Consider the following 14,423-nt stretch of genomic DNA (forward strand, 5'->3'; position numbering starts at 1 on the left):
TAAAGATCTTTTGGGCAGGCATGGCAGCCATTACCTTGTTAGACAACTGAGCTGGCTTGAGCGATCGCATGTTTTGGTGACATATGACACCATTTGTGGGTGTGCCTGAGGGAGTTCCGGCAAGGAGATTGTGAATTGAATAAAGAAGTGGTCTGATAGATGCAGAGGGGTGACAGTTAGGTTTGCTGTCGAGCAGTTCCGAGTCAGAATTAAATCAAGAGTGTTGCCAACTTTGTGGGTAGGAGGAGTTGGGACCTGCGTGAGGTCAAATGAGGATAGGAGAGCAAGGAAGTCTGTTGCCTGGGCTTTATCAGTATGTATGTTCATGTCTCCCATTACAATCAGTGGTTTTCCATCATCAGGGATTTCTGAGAGTAGCATGTCCAGTTCCACAACAAAATCATTCAGATTACACCCTGGTGGGCGGTAAATGATAGCAATGTACATTTTAATAGGAGCAGTAACCAAGATTGTGTGATATTGAAATGAGGTTTTGCGGTTTAATTTGTAACACATGGGACCTGTGCGTGCACGAGACAGATATTATCCAGTGTTAAGAACTGCCTCTAGCGGTCAGGAAGAATGAAATAGAACCAGATTAGACCGCTGACTCTTCTTCTGTTGTTTCCTGTCTATTTATTTTTATTTTAAGTTATGTTTTGTTCATTTGTTCTTTAAATCATGCTTAGTCTGAAAAGTGTGTTTTTTACCTTTTTATCATCACACACACACACACACACACACACACTATACACATACTAGTAACTATACATATGCTTTGGAGAACAGATAGGTTTTCATTTTTTGCTTTAAATGTAGACACAGATGGACCTCAGGTCAGCAGAGCTTGTTCCAGAGAGAAGAACCACAGTAGCTAAAGGCCCTCTCTCCGGACTTTGTTCTTATTCTGGGTACGGCTAAGGACACAGGGTGACTCAATGTTATGTTAAAGCGGGGGAAGCAGATTTCACACCAGTCAGGAGCTGTTTACAGGAGGGGTCTCCGTTATAAAAGTCTGGCCGAATATCACACTTGTTTCCACAGGCACGATGATGAAGCTGGGAATATTGGTAGCTGTGTTTCTGAAGACGGTCTCTGCGGTCTCCGTAAGTGTCCCACAAGAAACTTTTAGATATGTTTGTACATTCACAGATAATAAGGGTCTTTGTTTACTATCTTTAATATTGCGTTCATTATTTAAATAACTCTACAATTTCCTCATCCACAGCATTTTTGTAATTAAGCTGCAATACTTACTTATGAAAGAATGATTATATTTATTTATAAAATGCTAATAGATGTATATTGAATGAGAAGTCTGCGTCACAACATATTTCTAACCTTCGTAGTTATAACTAATTATATCATTACATTTGTATGAAGGATTTATTCAATAACAGTTCACATGACTGATCTATTCAATCATAATAATGTTTTTACTTGAAATGCATTTTTTTTGTGTGCATGTCTTTGTCCCCTTTGAAGCTCGGAGTGGTGAACACTGAGGGAGGGATGGTGGAGGGCGAGCAGATCCGTCTTGGGCTCAACAGAAGCATGGATGTCTTCAGGGGGATTCCTTTTGCTGACATCCCTCAAAGGTTTCAGAAACCAAAACGTCACCCTGGCTGGGACGGTGGGTAGACTCATGGACCAGTGACTAAAAAACTATAATCGACACCACAGAGATGCATAGTCCTTAAAGCAATCATAGAAATGAAATGCTTTGAATTAAAAATTGTATTTTTTGTGTGAAAAGGGAAATACATCTTAGTTAAGCTTCAGCTGTGTCAGGACAGCATACATTTCTCAATGGGTTTTTCTTTCTTCAAAGTTCAAGGATCAAGGATTTCTTTAGTTTGCCTTACAGCCAGCACTATCACACAAACCATCACATAAATCTATAGAAGTGGAAAAGAAATGTGGGATGGATCAGAAAGCAAAAAAAACACCCTTCTTAATTATTTAAAAAGGGCAGTGGCAATGAAAAAATATAATAAATTAATATCACGTTGAGTTGTTTAAAGGCTAATGGCAGTCGGTACAAAAGTTTTAGACTACAGGGGGCAGGATTGTCGAAGAATTTTAAACTTTGATATTGAAAAAAAATAAAATCATATTAATTATTTCAATACCATGGCAATAAAAATAGTGGTCCTAGTCACCCAATATCAGGTCGTTTCTTGTTTTTAATTACTGGGTATTGTTGGCAAACTCCTGCACATTGCCTACACACACCTTTGTATTCGTGTTGCGGCTTTTTGTACTCGTGTTGCAGCTCTTTTGCATTTGTGTTGTGGAGTTTGCAAAGCGTTTTTGTAAATGCATTCGCCTGACACCTCCCAGCCACTTTACTCCTCTCCAAATACCACAGAACACATTGTTAGGAAACATTATATCACCCCTGAAGTAGCCACAACTCTCACACATACATATCTTAACCTGCGATAATCATGTTCGCCCATCCTCCTGTGAAGAATTAGTGAATGATTTTAACCACAAAATGAAAACATTTTGTAGCTGTATCCCATGTACAATGTGATGGTGGGTATGACTGTTTTGACCTGGTTGATGCTAACACACTGAACAAAGTAGTACCAGAACTGAAACCCTCCACATGTTCCTCATGATCCTATTCCAACCTGCCTTTTTAACTTTTTTTAAATTCTGCATCCAAAGACATTCTTTCCATAGTAAATTACTCTCTGCAGCTCGGTGTCTTCCCCACTAATTTAAAAATGGCTTTGGTTAAACCTCTTTTAAAGATTGGGAACTTGAACATTTTATCACCCAGCAATTATAGACCAATTTCAAATCTTCCTTTTTTAAGTAAAATTTTAGAGAAACTTGTTTTTATTCAGTAAAGTATTTTTTCAAACTCAAACAACAAACTAGAAATGTTTCAATCTGGTTTTAGAACATATCACAACACAGAGACAGCCCTGCTGAAAGTAATGAATGACATATGAGCAAACCTCGACAACAACAAACCTACGGTTCTGGTGTTACTTGACCTCAGTTCTGCTTTTTATTCTGTTGATCACCAAATTCTTTTAGATATATTAGATGAGCATGTTGGCCTGTTTTAAACTGGTTTTCCTCTTATCTTGACAGAAAGTTTTTAGTAACCATCAATGACCAGTTCTTCAAACATTATGCGGTAATGTGGGGTATCGCAATGATACATTTTAGGACGATTACTTTTTAATTTGTATATGCTACCCTTAGGCATTTTCACCAGGAGGCATGGTGTCTCTTTCCACAGCTACGCTGATTACACTCAGCTCTATGTGGCCACGGCTCCTGATGACACTGGGCCAATTGACTCACTCCTTAACTGTATTTGAGATATTAGAGCTTGGATGTCTCACAACTTTTTACAGCTAGTCCAGGACAAAACAGAAGTACTTACCATTGGTTCAAAGAAACTGGCCTCTACACACCTCTACAATGCACTTGCACTTAACCCAAGCCAAGCAGCAAGAAATCTAGGTATTTTATTTGATTCTGATTTTAATTATAGCCACATGTACGCTCCATCACAAAAACAGTATTTTATCATTTAAAAAACAGTTCAAAAGTGAGGACGTTTCTCTCTCTGAGCCAAACAGAGAGACTAATGCACACTTTTATAACTAGGAGGCTAGACTACTGTAATGCTCTTCTTTCTGGTCTACCAAAGAATACAGTTAACGTGTTGCAACTAATTAAAAACTCAGCAGCACGAGTGCTAACAAAGACCAGAGCACACATTACACCAATTTTACACTGGCTGCCCGTGAGTTTAAAATTATTAGAATTGTCTATAAAGCACCACATGGCCTTGCATCGGACTACATCTCAGAGATGCTTTTCGTATACAAACCAGGGCGGTCCCTCAGATACTCTTTTCTTTTAGTTGTTCCACAAAGTAAAACAAAGACATTTGGTGACGCTGCTTTCAGCCCATACGCTGCAAGGCGCTTGATTGATTGCTTGATTGATTGAACCAAACTGTGGCCATTTTGCAATGTTAAACAAATATTTATGAAAGTTGCATGTCTGAAAATTGTAGATATAGGTCAGTAAGCATTGGTGCATACAACTGCTACAATTGCTATGTTCTTCCTGAGAGCCCTTCAGGAACAAATTGTCAACCCTTTCATATTTTGGAGCATAGGGCCAAGCAGCCACATAAACATGTTGGAAGGGAGAACATCTGTTTAAACCCTTGAATGACTGATAGCAACACTGTAATCTATTTTCCATTATTTTCCATTATTTTCTACTCCAAAGTATCAGCGAGTCAGTGAAAATGTTGAACCTAACTTGAAATTAAACAACATATTCCAATATATTGTATTGTATACCCTATACTAAGGTTCTTGTGAATACACAGCCTTGCCTTTTAACCTTGTGTGTCTATTGGCAGGTGTTCTAAATACCACTGAGTTCAGGGACAGATGCCTTCAGGTGAACCGTATCATGACTCACACAAGAGGCAGTGAGGACTGTCTGTACCTCAACATCTGGGTTCCTCATGGCAGCTCAGGTAAAGACAACAAGAGGCCCACAAAGTCTCAGTATTATTATATATTGAATTCAACCAGTTGCAATCACTGTTGCTCTTCAGTGTCCACAGGTATGGCCGTCATGGTTTGGATCTACGGAGGAGGCTTCATGGTTGGAGGCTCCATGAATGCTAATTTCTTCCATGACTATGTGTACGATGGGCAGGAGATAGCAGACAGAGGCAATGTCATTGTGGTGACACTGGAATACCGTGTGGGAACTCTGGGCTTCCTGAGCACTGGGGATTCTGATTTGCCTGGTACGTTTATTTTGTCTCACCTTTTTGAAGCAAGAGCGTGAAGAAGTGGACTTCCCTGCAATTTTTCATTGAGATCAGTTATTTGTGCTGTGATTCCCCTTCAGGAAACTTTGGTCTCTGGGACCAGCAGGCTGCTATTGCCTGGGTGCACAGGAACATCCGTTCTTTTGGAGGAGACCCCGACAACATCACCATCTTTGGAGAGTCTGCAGGGGGAGCTAGTGTCGGCTTCCAGGTTTTTCTTGAATTCCATCAATGCTTGATGATATATTAAATATATTACATTAAGTCTTCGCCACAATTTTTCTGAAGTTATTTTAATCAATAAAAATCATTAAGCAGTTTAACAAGGGAATATCGATATAAAATGTCTATATTTTTCTGGTAACTGCCATAACAGCACTCTTGAGTGTGCATTGCCTTTATACAACAGCATTATAAGCGACCTATATTACGTTAAATTTCACAACAACACTTGATTCTTCAATTTTGCTTATTAAATCCTTCGTATGGCTCTGCTAACATAACTAGTTCTGAAACTGGACTGGAACTGATCTGTTTCCAAGCAACACAACTTTTTTCTTTAAAAAACCCAACTTTATACTTTGTGTAAAAAACATGTTACCCCCAACCAGACACTTTGTATGATAAACATTCATCTGTTTTTCCATTTGCCATGTAACCATGCAGGTAATAAGAATTTGTGCACAGTTGCCTTGGTGGACCTACTGATGTTCAAGTAAATTGATGACCATTTGCTGTAATTTAAAAGTTCATTTCTGGTATTTAGAACACCTGTAGGAAAATGATACACATTTAAAAGTCCCAGAGATGCTGAACTCTCCATCAGCATTTACAGTGACTAATAACTTAATGTTGTTAAAATAAAATATCTGTTGTGTTTTGTGTGTGTCTGCAGACTCTCACTCCACACAACAAAGGAATGATCAGGAGAGCCATCTCCCAGAGTGGGGTTGCACTCTGCCCCTGGGCCATCAACAAAAACCCCCGCAGATATGCTGAGGAGGTACATAATAGCCTCCCTGACTTATTTTATTTCTTTAACAAACCTTTGAATATTTTTTTAAATGTACATACTATGACAGAGCTGGTAAACAATTAAAGGTCATTTGAACTTCCTCTTCAGATTGCCCTGAAGGTCAACTGCCCCACCAATGAATCTATGGCTGAATGTTTGAAGATGACTGATCCTGCAACTCTTACCATGGCTGGCAATATCAGTATTGTCAGTTCACCTGATAGTAAGAACTAAAATTCATACAACCAAGTCTATAGGATAAGTATATATTTCTTTTTGGTGCTTTCTACCAGAATTTAACAATTCAACTTGCAGTGTATTTTCTGTTCAACATCTACTAGAATTAAAAAATTTGTTTTACTACATAAGCAATTAAGTACCCATATCTAAAGTATGTGTGTCTTTGTATAGTGTATCTTTGGGCGCAAGATAAAAACACAGAAACATTTGCATGTTGTCAATTTGTATGTGCAATTTCACACGTATCTGAGGGGAAGATGGTGGAGATGTAATGTCGGAGACAGCAAGAGAATTTGTGCTGTCTTGGGGTTTTATAAAGTCAACTTTGGTTATATTCTTTAATAATTATACTTAATTATTAATAATATAAATAACACTATCATTAAACTATGTTTAATCACTCTTGGGGCACCACCCTGGAATCAGGGAAATATAACCAAAACATCACTCAAATCAGTCTCAAATTAGTTACTTAATTACTAATATTACTAATAATTAATAACTATATTTAATAAATTAAAGGTGTGAAATCTGTACACAAAGCCCTCGCACCCAGCTTATATCACAATGCAAATACACCCGTAATCATAAACAACTGCTCTCTTAAATTATAACAGAATGTATTTAAACAAAGCCTTACAAATCCAAAATCAATGAACTTAATCAAACAAATAACTATTATAAACTAATCTAAGCAAAGAGACATTATCAAGCAAGGCTTGTGGAAGAGGAGCAAGAATGGAGTTGTCTCGAGCGGTAGGCCCGGGTTCGCTTCCACCCGTGGCCCCTTTCCCCATGTCAATCCCTGCTCTCTCTCCCTGGTTTCCGACTCTATCCACTGTCCTCTCTCTGCATTAAAGGCACTAAAAGCCCAAAATAAATCTTTAAAAAAAAAAAGAAAAAAAAGAATGGAGTTGTGTGTGTGTGGGTGTGAGTGTGGATGAGAGAGAGAGAGGAGGGGAAGAGAGGGGGGAGATGGCTTCGTACCCACGTGGTCGCCCTTCCGATGGCGCACACCTAACAAAGACCTGGCGTGGTCTATTGTCTAAAGAGGCCGAGTTCGGCCCTGCACGATCTGTGTCTCTGAGGCGTTTGAATGGCCGCGAGTGTACAGATCTCTATGTGTGAGTGTGCAGCCTATGTGTGTACTGCCGCGGTGGTGGAGTTAGTCTCCAGATGTGCGTCTACACTGGAATATGTGTGTATGTGTGTGTGTGTCTGTGTGCGTTAGTGAAAGGGGGAGAAAAGAAAGAGAGAAATGCGTGCCTGAAGAGGCCGGATCACAGTTCGAATCCCGCGCCACAACTCGGAGTAATTCCCTTCATTCACAGAAAGAAACTAATGGCCGAAGTTGTGCTGTGTTTATGTTCGCATTTCTGAGTCTGTGTACGTGAAGGGTGTAATCCCCAGCTCCTACAGCCATATGTTGATATGTCCTGAAGCCTGCTACTTATGACTATAACTCACAACAAAGACTCCACCTCGTGTTTCACTGACCACCTACATCATTTTAAATTTCAACCGCTGAACAATTTTCAGTAAGTTTTAATGGCACTATAGATTTTATTCAAACTAGAAACAGTTAATTTAGAAGTCAGATGTAAACACTGTCGGTAGCAAGCATCTGATGTTGCACTCTTCCATCAGACCCCATTATGTTCAACCTGCTCCTATCTCCTGTGGTCGATGGCGACTTCCTGCCTGATGAGCCTCATAAGCTGTTCCACAATGCTGCTGAGATCGACTACATCGCTGGAGTCAATGACATGGACGGACACATCTTCACTTCTTTGGATGTTCCTTCAATCAACCTCGCCGTGGTGGACACACCTGTGTGAGTTCAAGACATTTGGTAGAAGTGTGAAACAGTAAAATATATTTTTTTCTGTGGTTGTATTAACATATTTTCCAGGGCAACAAAAAAGTTTCTTGTCAGATCTAAATTTTAAACCTTTTCTTCCTGATTGCAGCGAGGATTTGAAGAGGCTACTGGCTTCATACGTTAAGCATATTGACCCTGAATCTATAGACAATGCTTACTCCACATATACCTCAAACTGGGGACCAAATCCTAACCAGGAGACAATCAAGAAAACTGTTGTGGATGTTGGAACAGACTTCATCTTCCTGGTTCCTACTCAGGCTGCCCTCTACCTTCATGCTGCCAACGCCACGTGAGAATAAGATCTTGCTGAAGAAATTTCTACCAGTAAGACTTCTGTTATTTGTCACACTCCTTGGTGTATTCATTGTTACATCCCTTTCTCTTCCATGTCCAACCAAAGAACCGGCCGTACTTACTCCTACCTGTTCTCTCAGCCCAACCGTTTGGGTGGCAACTTTAAACCCTACCCAAGCTGGATGGGAGCCGACCACACTGATGATGTGCAGTATGTGTTTGGAAAACCTTTCACCAGACCCTTTTACTCGCAAAGCCACCACAGCATCTCCAGCTACATGATCAACTACTGGACCAACTTTGCTAAAACGGGGTACCACACCATATGAGCATCTCAGAAATAAAATAATAACAGTGATAATAAATGAATGAAAAACTTAACCACATTGTGACGGTCACTGCCTTAGTCAGGCTGTAACTAATTGATTCTGTCCCCCTAGTTCTTGAGGAGTTGGATGGTCCAATCTAGAGCACCTGGGTCTGTTGCTTGCAGGGCATAAAAGCCCTTCCCCAGGGTGGATTCTCTCTTTATCTCTCTTGCCTAAACTTTGACATTTGTTTGTTTGTGCTATGGTTGTGGGTGCGTTGTGCAAATAAATCATTGTTTCCTCAATTTAAGTTGTTCCTTCTCATATTTGTCATGGCCATGGAGCCAGGTTATGACAAATTGGGGGCTCGTCCGCCTTTTTCTCTTCTGTGCCGTGACTTTGGTAAGAAAGTTTGATTTGTATTTGTTTGATAATTGGTACTTGGTTGATCGGTTAATTTGGTTGTTGGTGCGCACGGGTTAGTGTCTCTGTGTCTGCTGGTTTCCGTGTGTGCGCAAAGCTGACAATTGTTTTTGTTGTGTTTTTCTCCGGTTCATTGTCACATAAATTATAAATTAAAATGTCTGAAATCGAATTGTTTATTGCTGATCCATCTCAGGAATACCTGGATAAATGTTCCAAAGTTGCTCATGATTGCGGAGCATTTTTCTGTGACGGTTGTTGGAGACAAACGTGTGAAAGACAACATTAAATCAGCGATAAAATGTAAATTAACTGAGGAAGGAATACTGAAGAAAGATAAAGAAAAGCCACCTAATCCTACTGCTTTGTCTTTCCCGACGCACAAGATTTTGTTAATGCAGATGGAACATGACAGAAATAAACGTGAATTCTAAATTAAGAAACAGCCTGAGCTTGAACGGATCCATTAACAGTCTGAGAAGGCTAAAATAGATTTGGAGGCGTTTCGTTTGTCCTTGGTGAGGGATAGCATGTTGTCTGGCGAGGAGCAGGGCGCACAGGCCCGTGGCTCTTCCGTGCATCGCTTTGATGTTAATAACTTGTGTCTATTGCCACACTTTAATGAAAAAGACCCAGACATCTTTTTCTTGTTGTTTGAACGTGTGTCTGGAGCAAGATGTTGGCCGGATGCTGACTGCGCTCTGATGCTTCAGTCTGTTCTCACAGGGAAGGCGCAAGAAGCATATTCTGCTTTGAGTTTTGAAGACAGCTCCGGTTGCGTTAAGATAAAGTCAGCTGTCCTTAAGGCATATGAACTCGTGCCTGAGGCATATCGACAGCGTTTTAGAGGGTGGGAGAAGAAAAACAGTCAGACATATGTAGAGTTTTCCAGGGATCTGTCCACTCACTTTAAGTGGTGGTTAACTGCACTTGATGTTAATTTGTTTGATGGGTTGTGTGAACTGATAATTTTGGAGCAGTTTAAAAATTGTCTTCCGGATCGCATTGCAACTTACATTAACGAGCAGTTGGCATTAAGTGCCAACTGCTGCGGAGGCCGCTGTTTGTTCGGATGAATATTTGTTGCTGCATAAGAGCAGTTTTCGGGAGCGTCCTGTTGCGCAAGAGGCTTCTGGTTACCGTGGTAACATCTCTGTGTTGCTGTCTGGGATTCGTTTAAGGAAATTTGGATTTTTAAGATCTGACTCTAAAGCTGGTGTTAATGTTGATAATTGTAATGTGTGTAACTATTGTCGCGACAAGGGCCATTGGAAGTCAGAGTGCCCTGTCTTAAAGGCTAAAACAAAGGGAGGAAAAATGCATGTTAAACCGGTCGCGTTTGCTGCCCCGGTTGGAGATTGTTGTGTGTCGGAGCTGCTTACCTCTCAATCTTGTGAAATGGATGTTTTGGAGGCTTATGCACCTTTCATTAGGGATGGATTGGTGTCATTGATGGGAACAGGTGAAAAAGTTCCCATAAAAATCCTGCGCGACACTGGGGCTTATGATTCCTTCATTGTTGGTTCTGTTTTGCCTCTTTCTGAAGAGACTGACACTGGAGACTGTGTTCTTAGTCGTGGAATGGGGTTGAACATCCTTCCTGTTCCTTTGCACAAAGTACTGCTTGACTGTGAGCTGGTTAAGAGGGAAGTGGCCGTTGGTGTGCATCCAGCGTTGCCTATTGAAGGCGTACACTTTATTTTGGGAAATGGCCTGGCAGGGGGCAGAGTCTGGAGTGACACTCCACCATTACCTGTTGTCACTTGTCCAGTTGATCCTGTCTCAGATGGAAGCTCTAAAGTACTGCCGGAGGTTCTTTCATCCTGTGCAATTACACGGTCTATGTCCAAAACTGATGGTGTTGTGGATGTGGTTTTGGAGGCCCCGTCTTTGTCTGAGCTTCTGTTGTCACTGTCACACAAAGATGTAGTGGAGGAGCAAAGAAGTGATCCTTCTCTGAAAGAAATACTGGATCAGGTTTTACCTTTGTCTGAGATAAGTAGTACTGTGACAGGCTACTTACTTGCAAAACAAGTTTCTGTTCTGTAAATGGGTACCAGTTGGGGAGGATTGCGTGAAAAATTATGTTTTTCTGTTGGTGATGCCGGTGAAACTTCGTCCTCTTGTTATGAAAGTGGCACATGATGAGTGCATAAAACATATCTGAACATCCTAAAACATTTCTTTTGGCCGCAGCTCAGGAAGGATGTTTCAGCTTACATTAAGTCTTGTCATGTGTGCCAGTTAACGGGGAAACTTAATCAGAACATCAAACTGCTGCCCATTCCGGTTGTAAGTGAGTCATTTTCACATCTCATCATAGATTGTGTTGGACCTTTGCCTTGTGCTAAATCTGGATGTAAATATTTGTTAACAGTTATGTGTCAGAGTACCAGGTATCCTGCTGCATAGCCTTTGAGATCTATTACAACACGGGCTGTGGTTAAAGCATTGTCACAGTTCGTATCGATATTTGGCATTCCCAAGGTGATTCAGAGTGACCAGGGGTCGAATTTTACATCTCACATGTTTGCTCAAGTGTTGAAATTATTGCATGTCAAACAGAACCAGTCATCAGCGTACCATGCCCAGAGTCAAGGTGCCCTTGAGAGGTTCCATCAGACTCTCAAGTCTCTTCTTCGGGCTTACTGTACAGAGCTTGATAGAGACTGGGAGGAGGGACTTCCATGGCTCATTTTAGCTGCTAGGAAAGCGGTGCAAGAAAGTACTGGCTTTAGCCCAAATGAGTTGGTCTTTGGACATACTGTTCAGGGTCCTCTGTCAGTGCTGAAGGGTGACTGTGTTGATACTGAGCCGCCGAGGAACCTCATTGATTTTGTAAATGGGTTCCGTCATTGATTATTTGTTGCTGGTTGTATGGCGCATGAGAAGCTGGGTTTGTCCCAAAATAAAATGAAAAAGTGGTATGATCGTCGTGCGGAGAGACATGAATTTAGTCCAGGTGACCAGGTTCTTACGCCCATTGTTGGTTCTCTTTTTGAGGCCAACTTCTCAGGTCCTTACACTGTGGTGAAGAAAAATTCTGATTTGAATTATGTTGTGGTAACGCCCGGTCGGAAGAAGACCCAACGTGTCTGTCATGTTAACCTCCTGAAGCCATACTACAAGCGTGACGCTGTAGCAGATCCAGGAGAGTTTGTGGAGAGTAGTGTGCACCCAGTTCTGGCTGTGTCTTCGGGGATTGTGATTCAGCAGCAAGATGGAGTGCCAGAGCCTGATGAGAGTCTGCTGTATGGCCGCTTGAAGAATTCAGATTCGTTGAAAAATTTGGATTTTTTGTTTGCTCATTTCCCTGACTCAAAGCGCAAGGAGTTAGTGGAGTTGTTAGGCAAGTATCCTTGTTTATTCTGTGAAATTCCTTCCAGAACAGATTGTATTGAGCACGATATTGATGTGGGAGACTCAAAGCCAATTAAACAGCAGTTTTACCTTATGTCACCAAGTAAACGGGAGTATCTGGATGCTGAAGTTACTTACATGCTTCAAAATGACATTGCCGAACCCTCGTCATCTAGTTGGGCTTCTCTATGTATTTTGGTGCCCAAGCAGGATGGGACTCCCAGGTTTTGTACTGGTTTTTGGAAAGTGAATAAAGTCACAAAATCAGATTAATTTCCGTTGCCACGCATGGATGATTGCATTGATCAAATTTGTTAGCAAGTTTGATTTGCTAAAGGGGTATTGGCAGGTCCCTTTGTCAAAACATGCACAAGAAATGTTGTCTTTTGTCACACCAGTTGGTCTCTACTCCTATAAGGTGATGCCTTTTGGGTTAAAGAATGCCCCTGCGACGTTTCAACGTCTGATGAACTGTGTAGTCCCGGGTCTAAAAGGTTGTGCAGTCTATCTTGATGATTTGGTTATCTTCAGTGATACTTGGCACTCCCATTTGGAAGTGTGTCTCACTGTTAATTTGGCTAAATGTGACTTTGCCAGAGCCACAGTGATGTCATGGCTGTTGCTAAATATCCGCCACCCACTACCAAGAAGGAGCTTCAGAGGTTCTTGGGGTTAGTGGGTTACTACAGGAGTTTCTGTAGACACTTTTCAACTGTTGTGTTTCCGCTTACTGAACTCGTTAAAGACAAAACTAAATTTGATTGGACCTCGGGATGTCAGGGAGCAGTGACCGTCACAACATACTGAGATAAAAAACTACATGTGCCTAAGTTCAGTTTCCTTTCTCTGGTTACAGGGACCCCACCAAAGGAGAGAATGTGCCCACTAACTGGCTTGAGTTTAACAACACTCAGAATTACCTGGAGATCAATTCTGATATGGATGAAGGCTATGTGAGACAGCAGTTGAGAATCAGTTATGTTAAATTCTGGGCCAGCATCCTTCCCAACCTTCCTCTCATCTCAGAATAAATAATCAGTGCAGTCACCTGCACATGAAGACACCTTGAGCAACATCATCAGTAATATCTCCTGAAGAAATAAATGGATCACAAGGCAAAGATAGTTCCCTGGTTTCATTTAGCTGCATGTTTTCCTTTTAGTTTATTTTGTATTAATTTTGCTTTTCTTTCTTTTGGCAATGCAAACTGTGCAGCCATTCAATAGTTTTCTGACTGCTCCAGTCCACTGACAATCTCAATTTGAGATGTTATGGGATTGGATGGCGTCTAGGGGATGTTCATTCTTTAACATAAAAATGCATACAAAACAAAGGCTGGCTGGCGGTATACTTATATACAGACTACTAATATTAAGTGTTTAACATTGTCAACAGAGAGAAAAGCTTATTTTTGTGGATTAAAGCAGATTCATTATTCTTTGATGGATTTTTGTTTTTAGTCTGTAATTAATGCTGAGGCGACTCTGGACACTGCTACCTTTAAATAAAGGAGAGCAAATAGATTATTTTAATTTCTCAATCTCCTTATCCAATAAAATTATTAAATCTGTGATTTAGGTCTCTTGATTCAACAATAGCCTAATTAAGACCTTATTAACTCAAATAAATGTACTGTTACAGATGTGTATGTGACACAAAAACAAAATATGTTATTTCAACTGGTAAAAAAATAAGCTTGGCCTGGTGAGTCAAAAAGTTAAAGGTCCCATATTATGCGTTTTCTGGTTTTATATGCTCTTTAGTGTGTTTTCCAAGTGTCCTGTGTATGTTTAGGCACATCTATGCGCTAAAATTCAAAGTCTGCATGTAACGCTCGGTTCTAGCCCCCCTCGATAGAAATTTGTCAGTCCGACGTCATTGTCAGTGTGAGATCACTGATCTAAGCCCATTGGCTCGTTGTGGCCATAGACTGTAAATATTACTGGACGAACCCTGACCCGTCTGTTACATAGGCAGAAAATGAGTCCAATCGACGGCTGCATCCATATTGGATTTGCAGTCTCAACCTAACTTCGGATCAACCTAGCTACAGCAGTAAGGCGGGAC

General features: G+C 40.8%; 1 protein-coding gene across 2 annotated transcripts; it reads left to right on the forward strand.

Moving 5' to 3' along the window:
* Nucleotides 1-945: 945 nt before the first annotated feature.
* On the forward strand, nucleotides 946-13,476 carry LOC109985671 (bile salt-activated lipase-like). 2 transcript variants are annotated; one of them, XM_065965883.1, is made up of 11 exons: nucleotides 946-1,106; nucleotides 1,486-1,633; nucleotides 4,409-4,528; nucleotides 4,610-4,807; nucleotides 4,912-5,042; nucleotides 5,727-5,834; nucleotides 5,955-6,069; nucleotides 7,734-7,920; nucleotides 8,057-8,260; nucleotides 8,372-8,578; nucleotides 13,213-13,476. In XM_065965883.1, exons 1-11 carry the CDS (start codon nucleotides 1,050-1,052, stop codon nucleotides 13,385-13,387), a joined length of 1,650 nt encoding a protein of 549 aa, XP_065821955.1. In that variant the 5' UTR covers nucleotides 946-1,049; the 3' UTR covers nucleotides 13,388-13,476. The 2 variants fall into 2 exon arrangements, with proteins under 2 accessions (XP_065821955.1, XP_065821956.1); XM_065965884.1 differs by lacking the exon at nucleotides 13,213-13,476 and adding an exon at nucleotides 8,706-8,878.
* The last annotated feature ends 947 nt before the right edge of the window (nucleotides 13,477-14,423 follow it).

The sequence above is a fragment of the Labrus bergylta genome, chromosome 17, assembly GCF_963930695.1.
Source record: "Labrus bergylta chromosome 17, fLabBer1.1, whole genome shotgun sequence".
Lineage (NCBI taxonomy): Eukaryota > Metazoa > Chordata > Actinopteri > Labriformes > Labridae > Labrus > Labrus bergylta.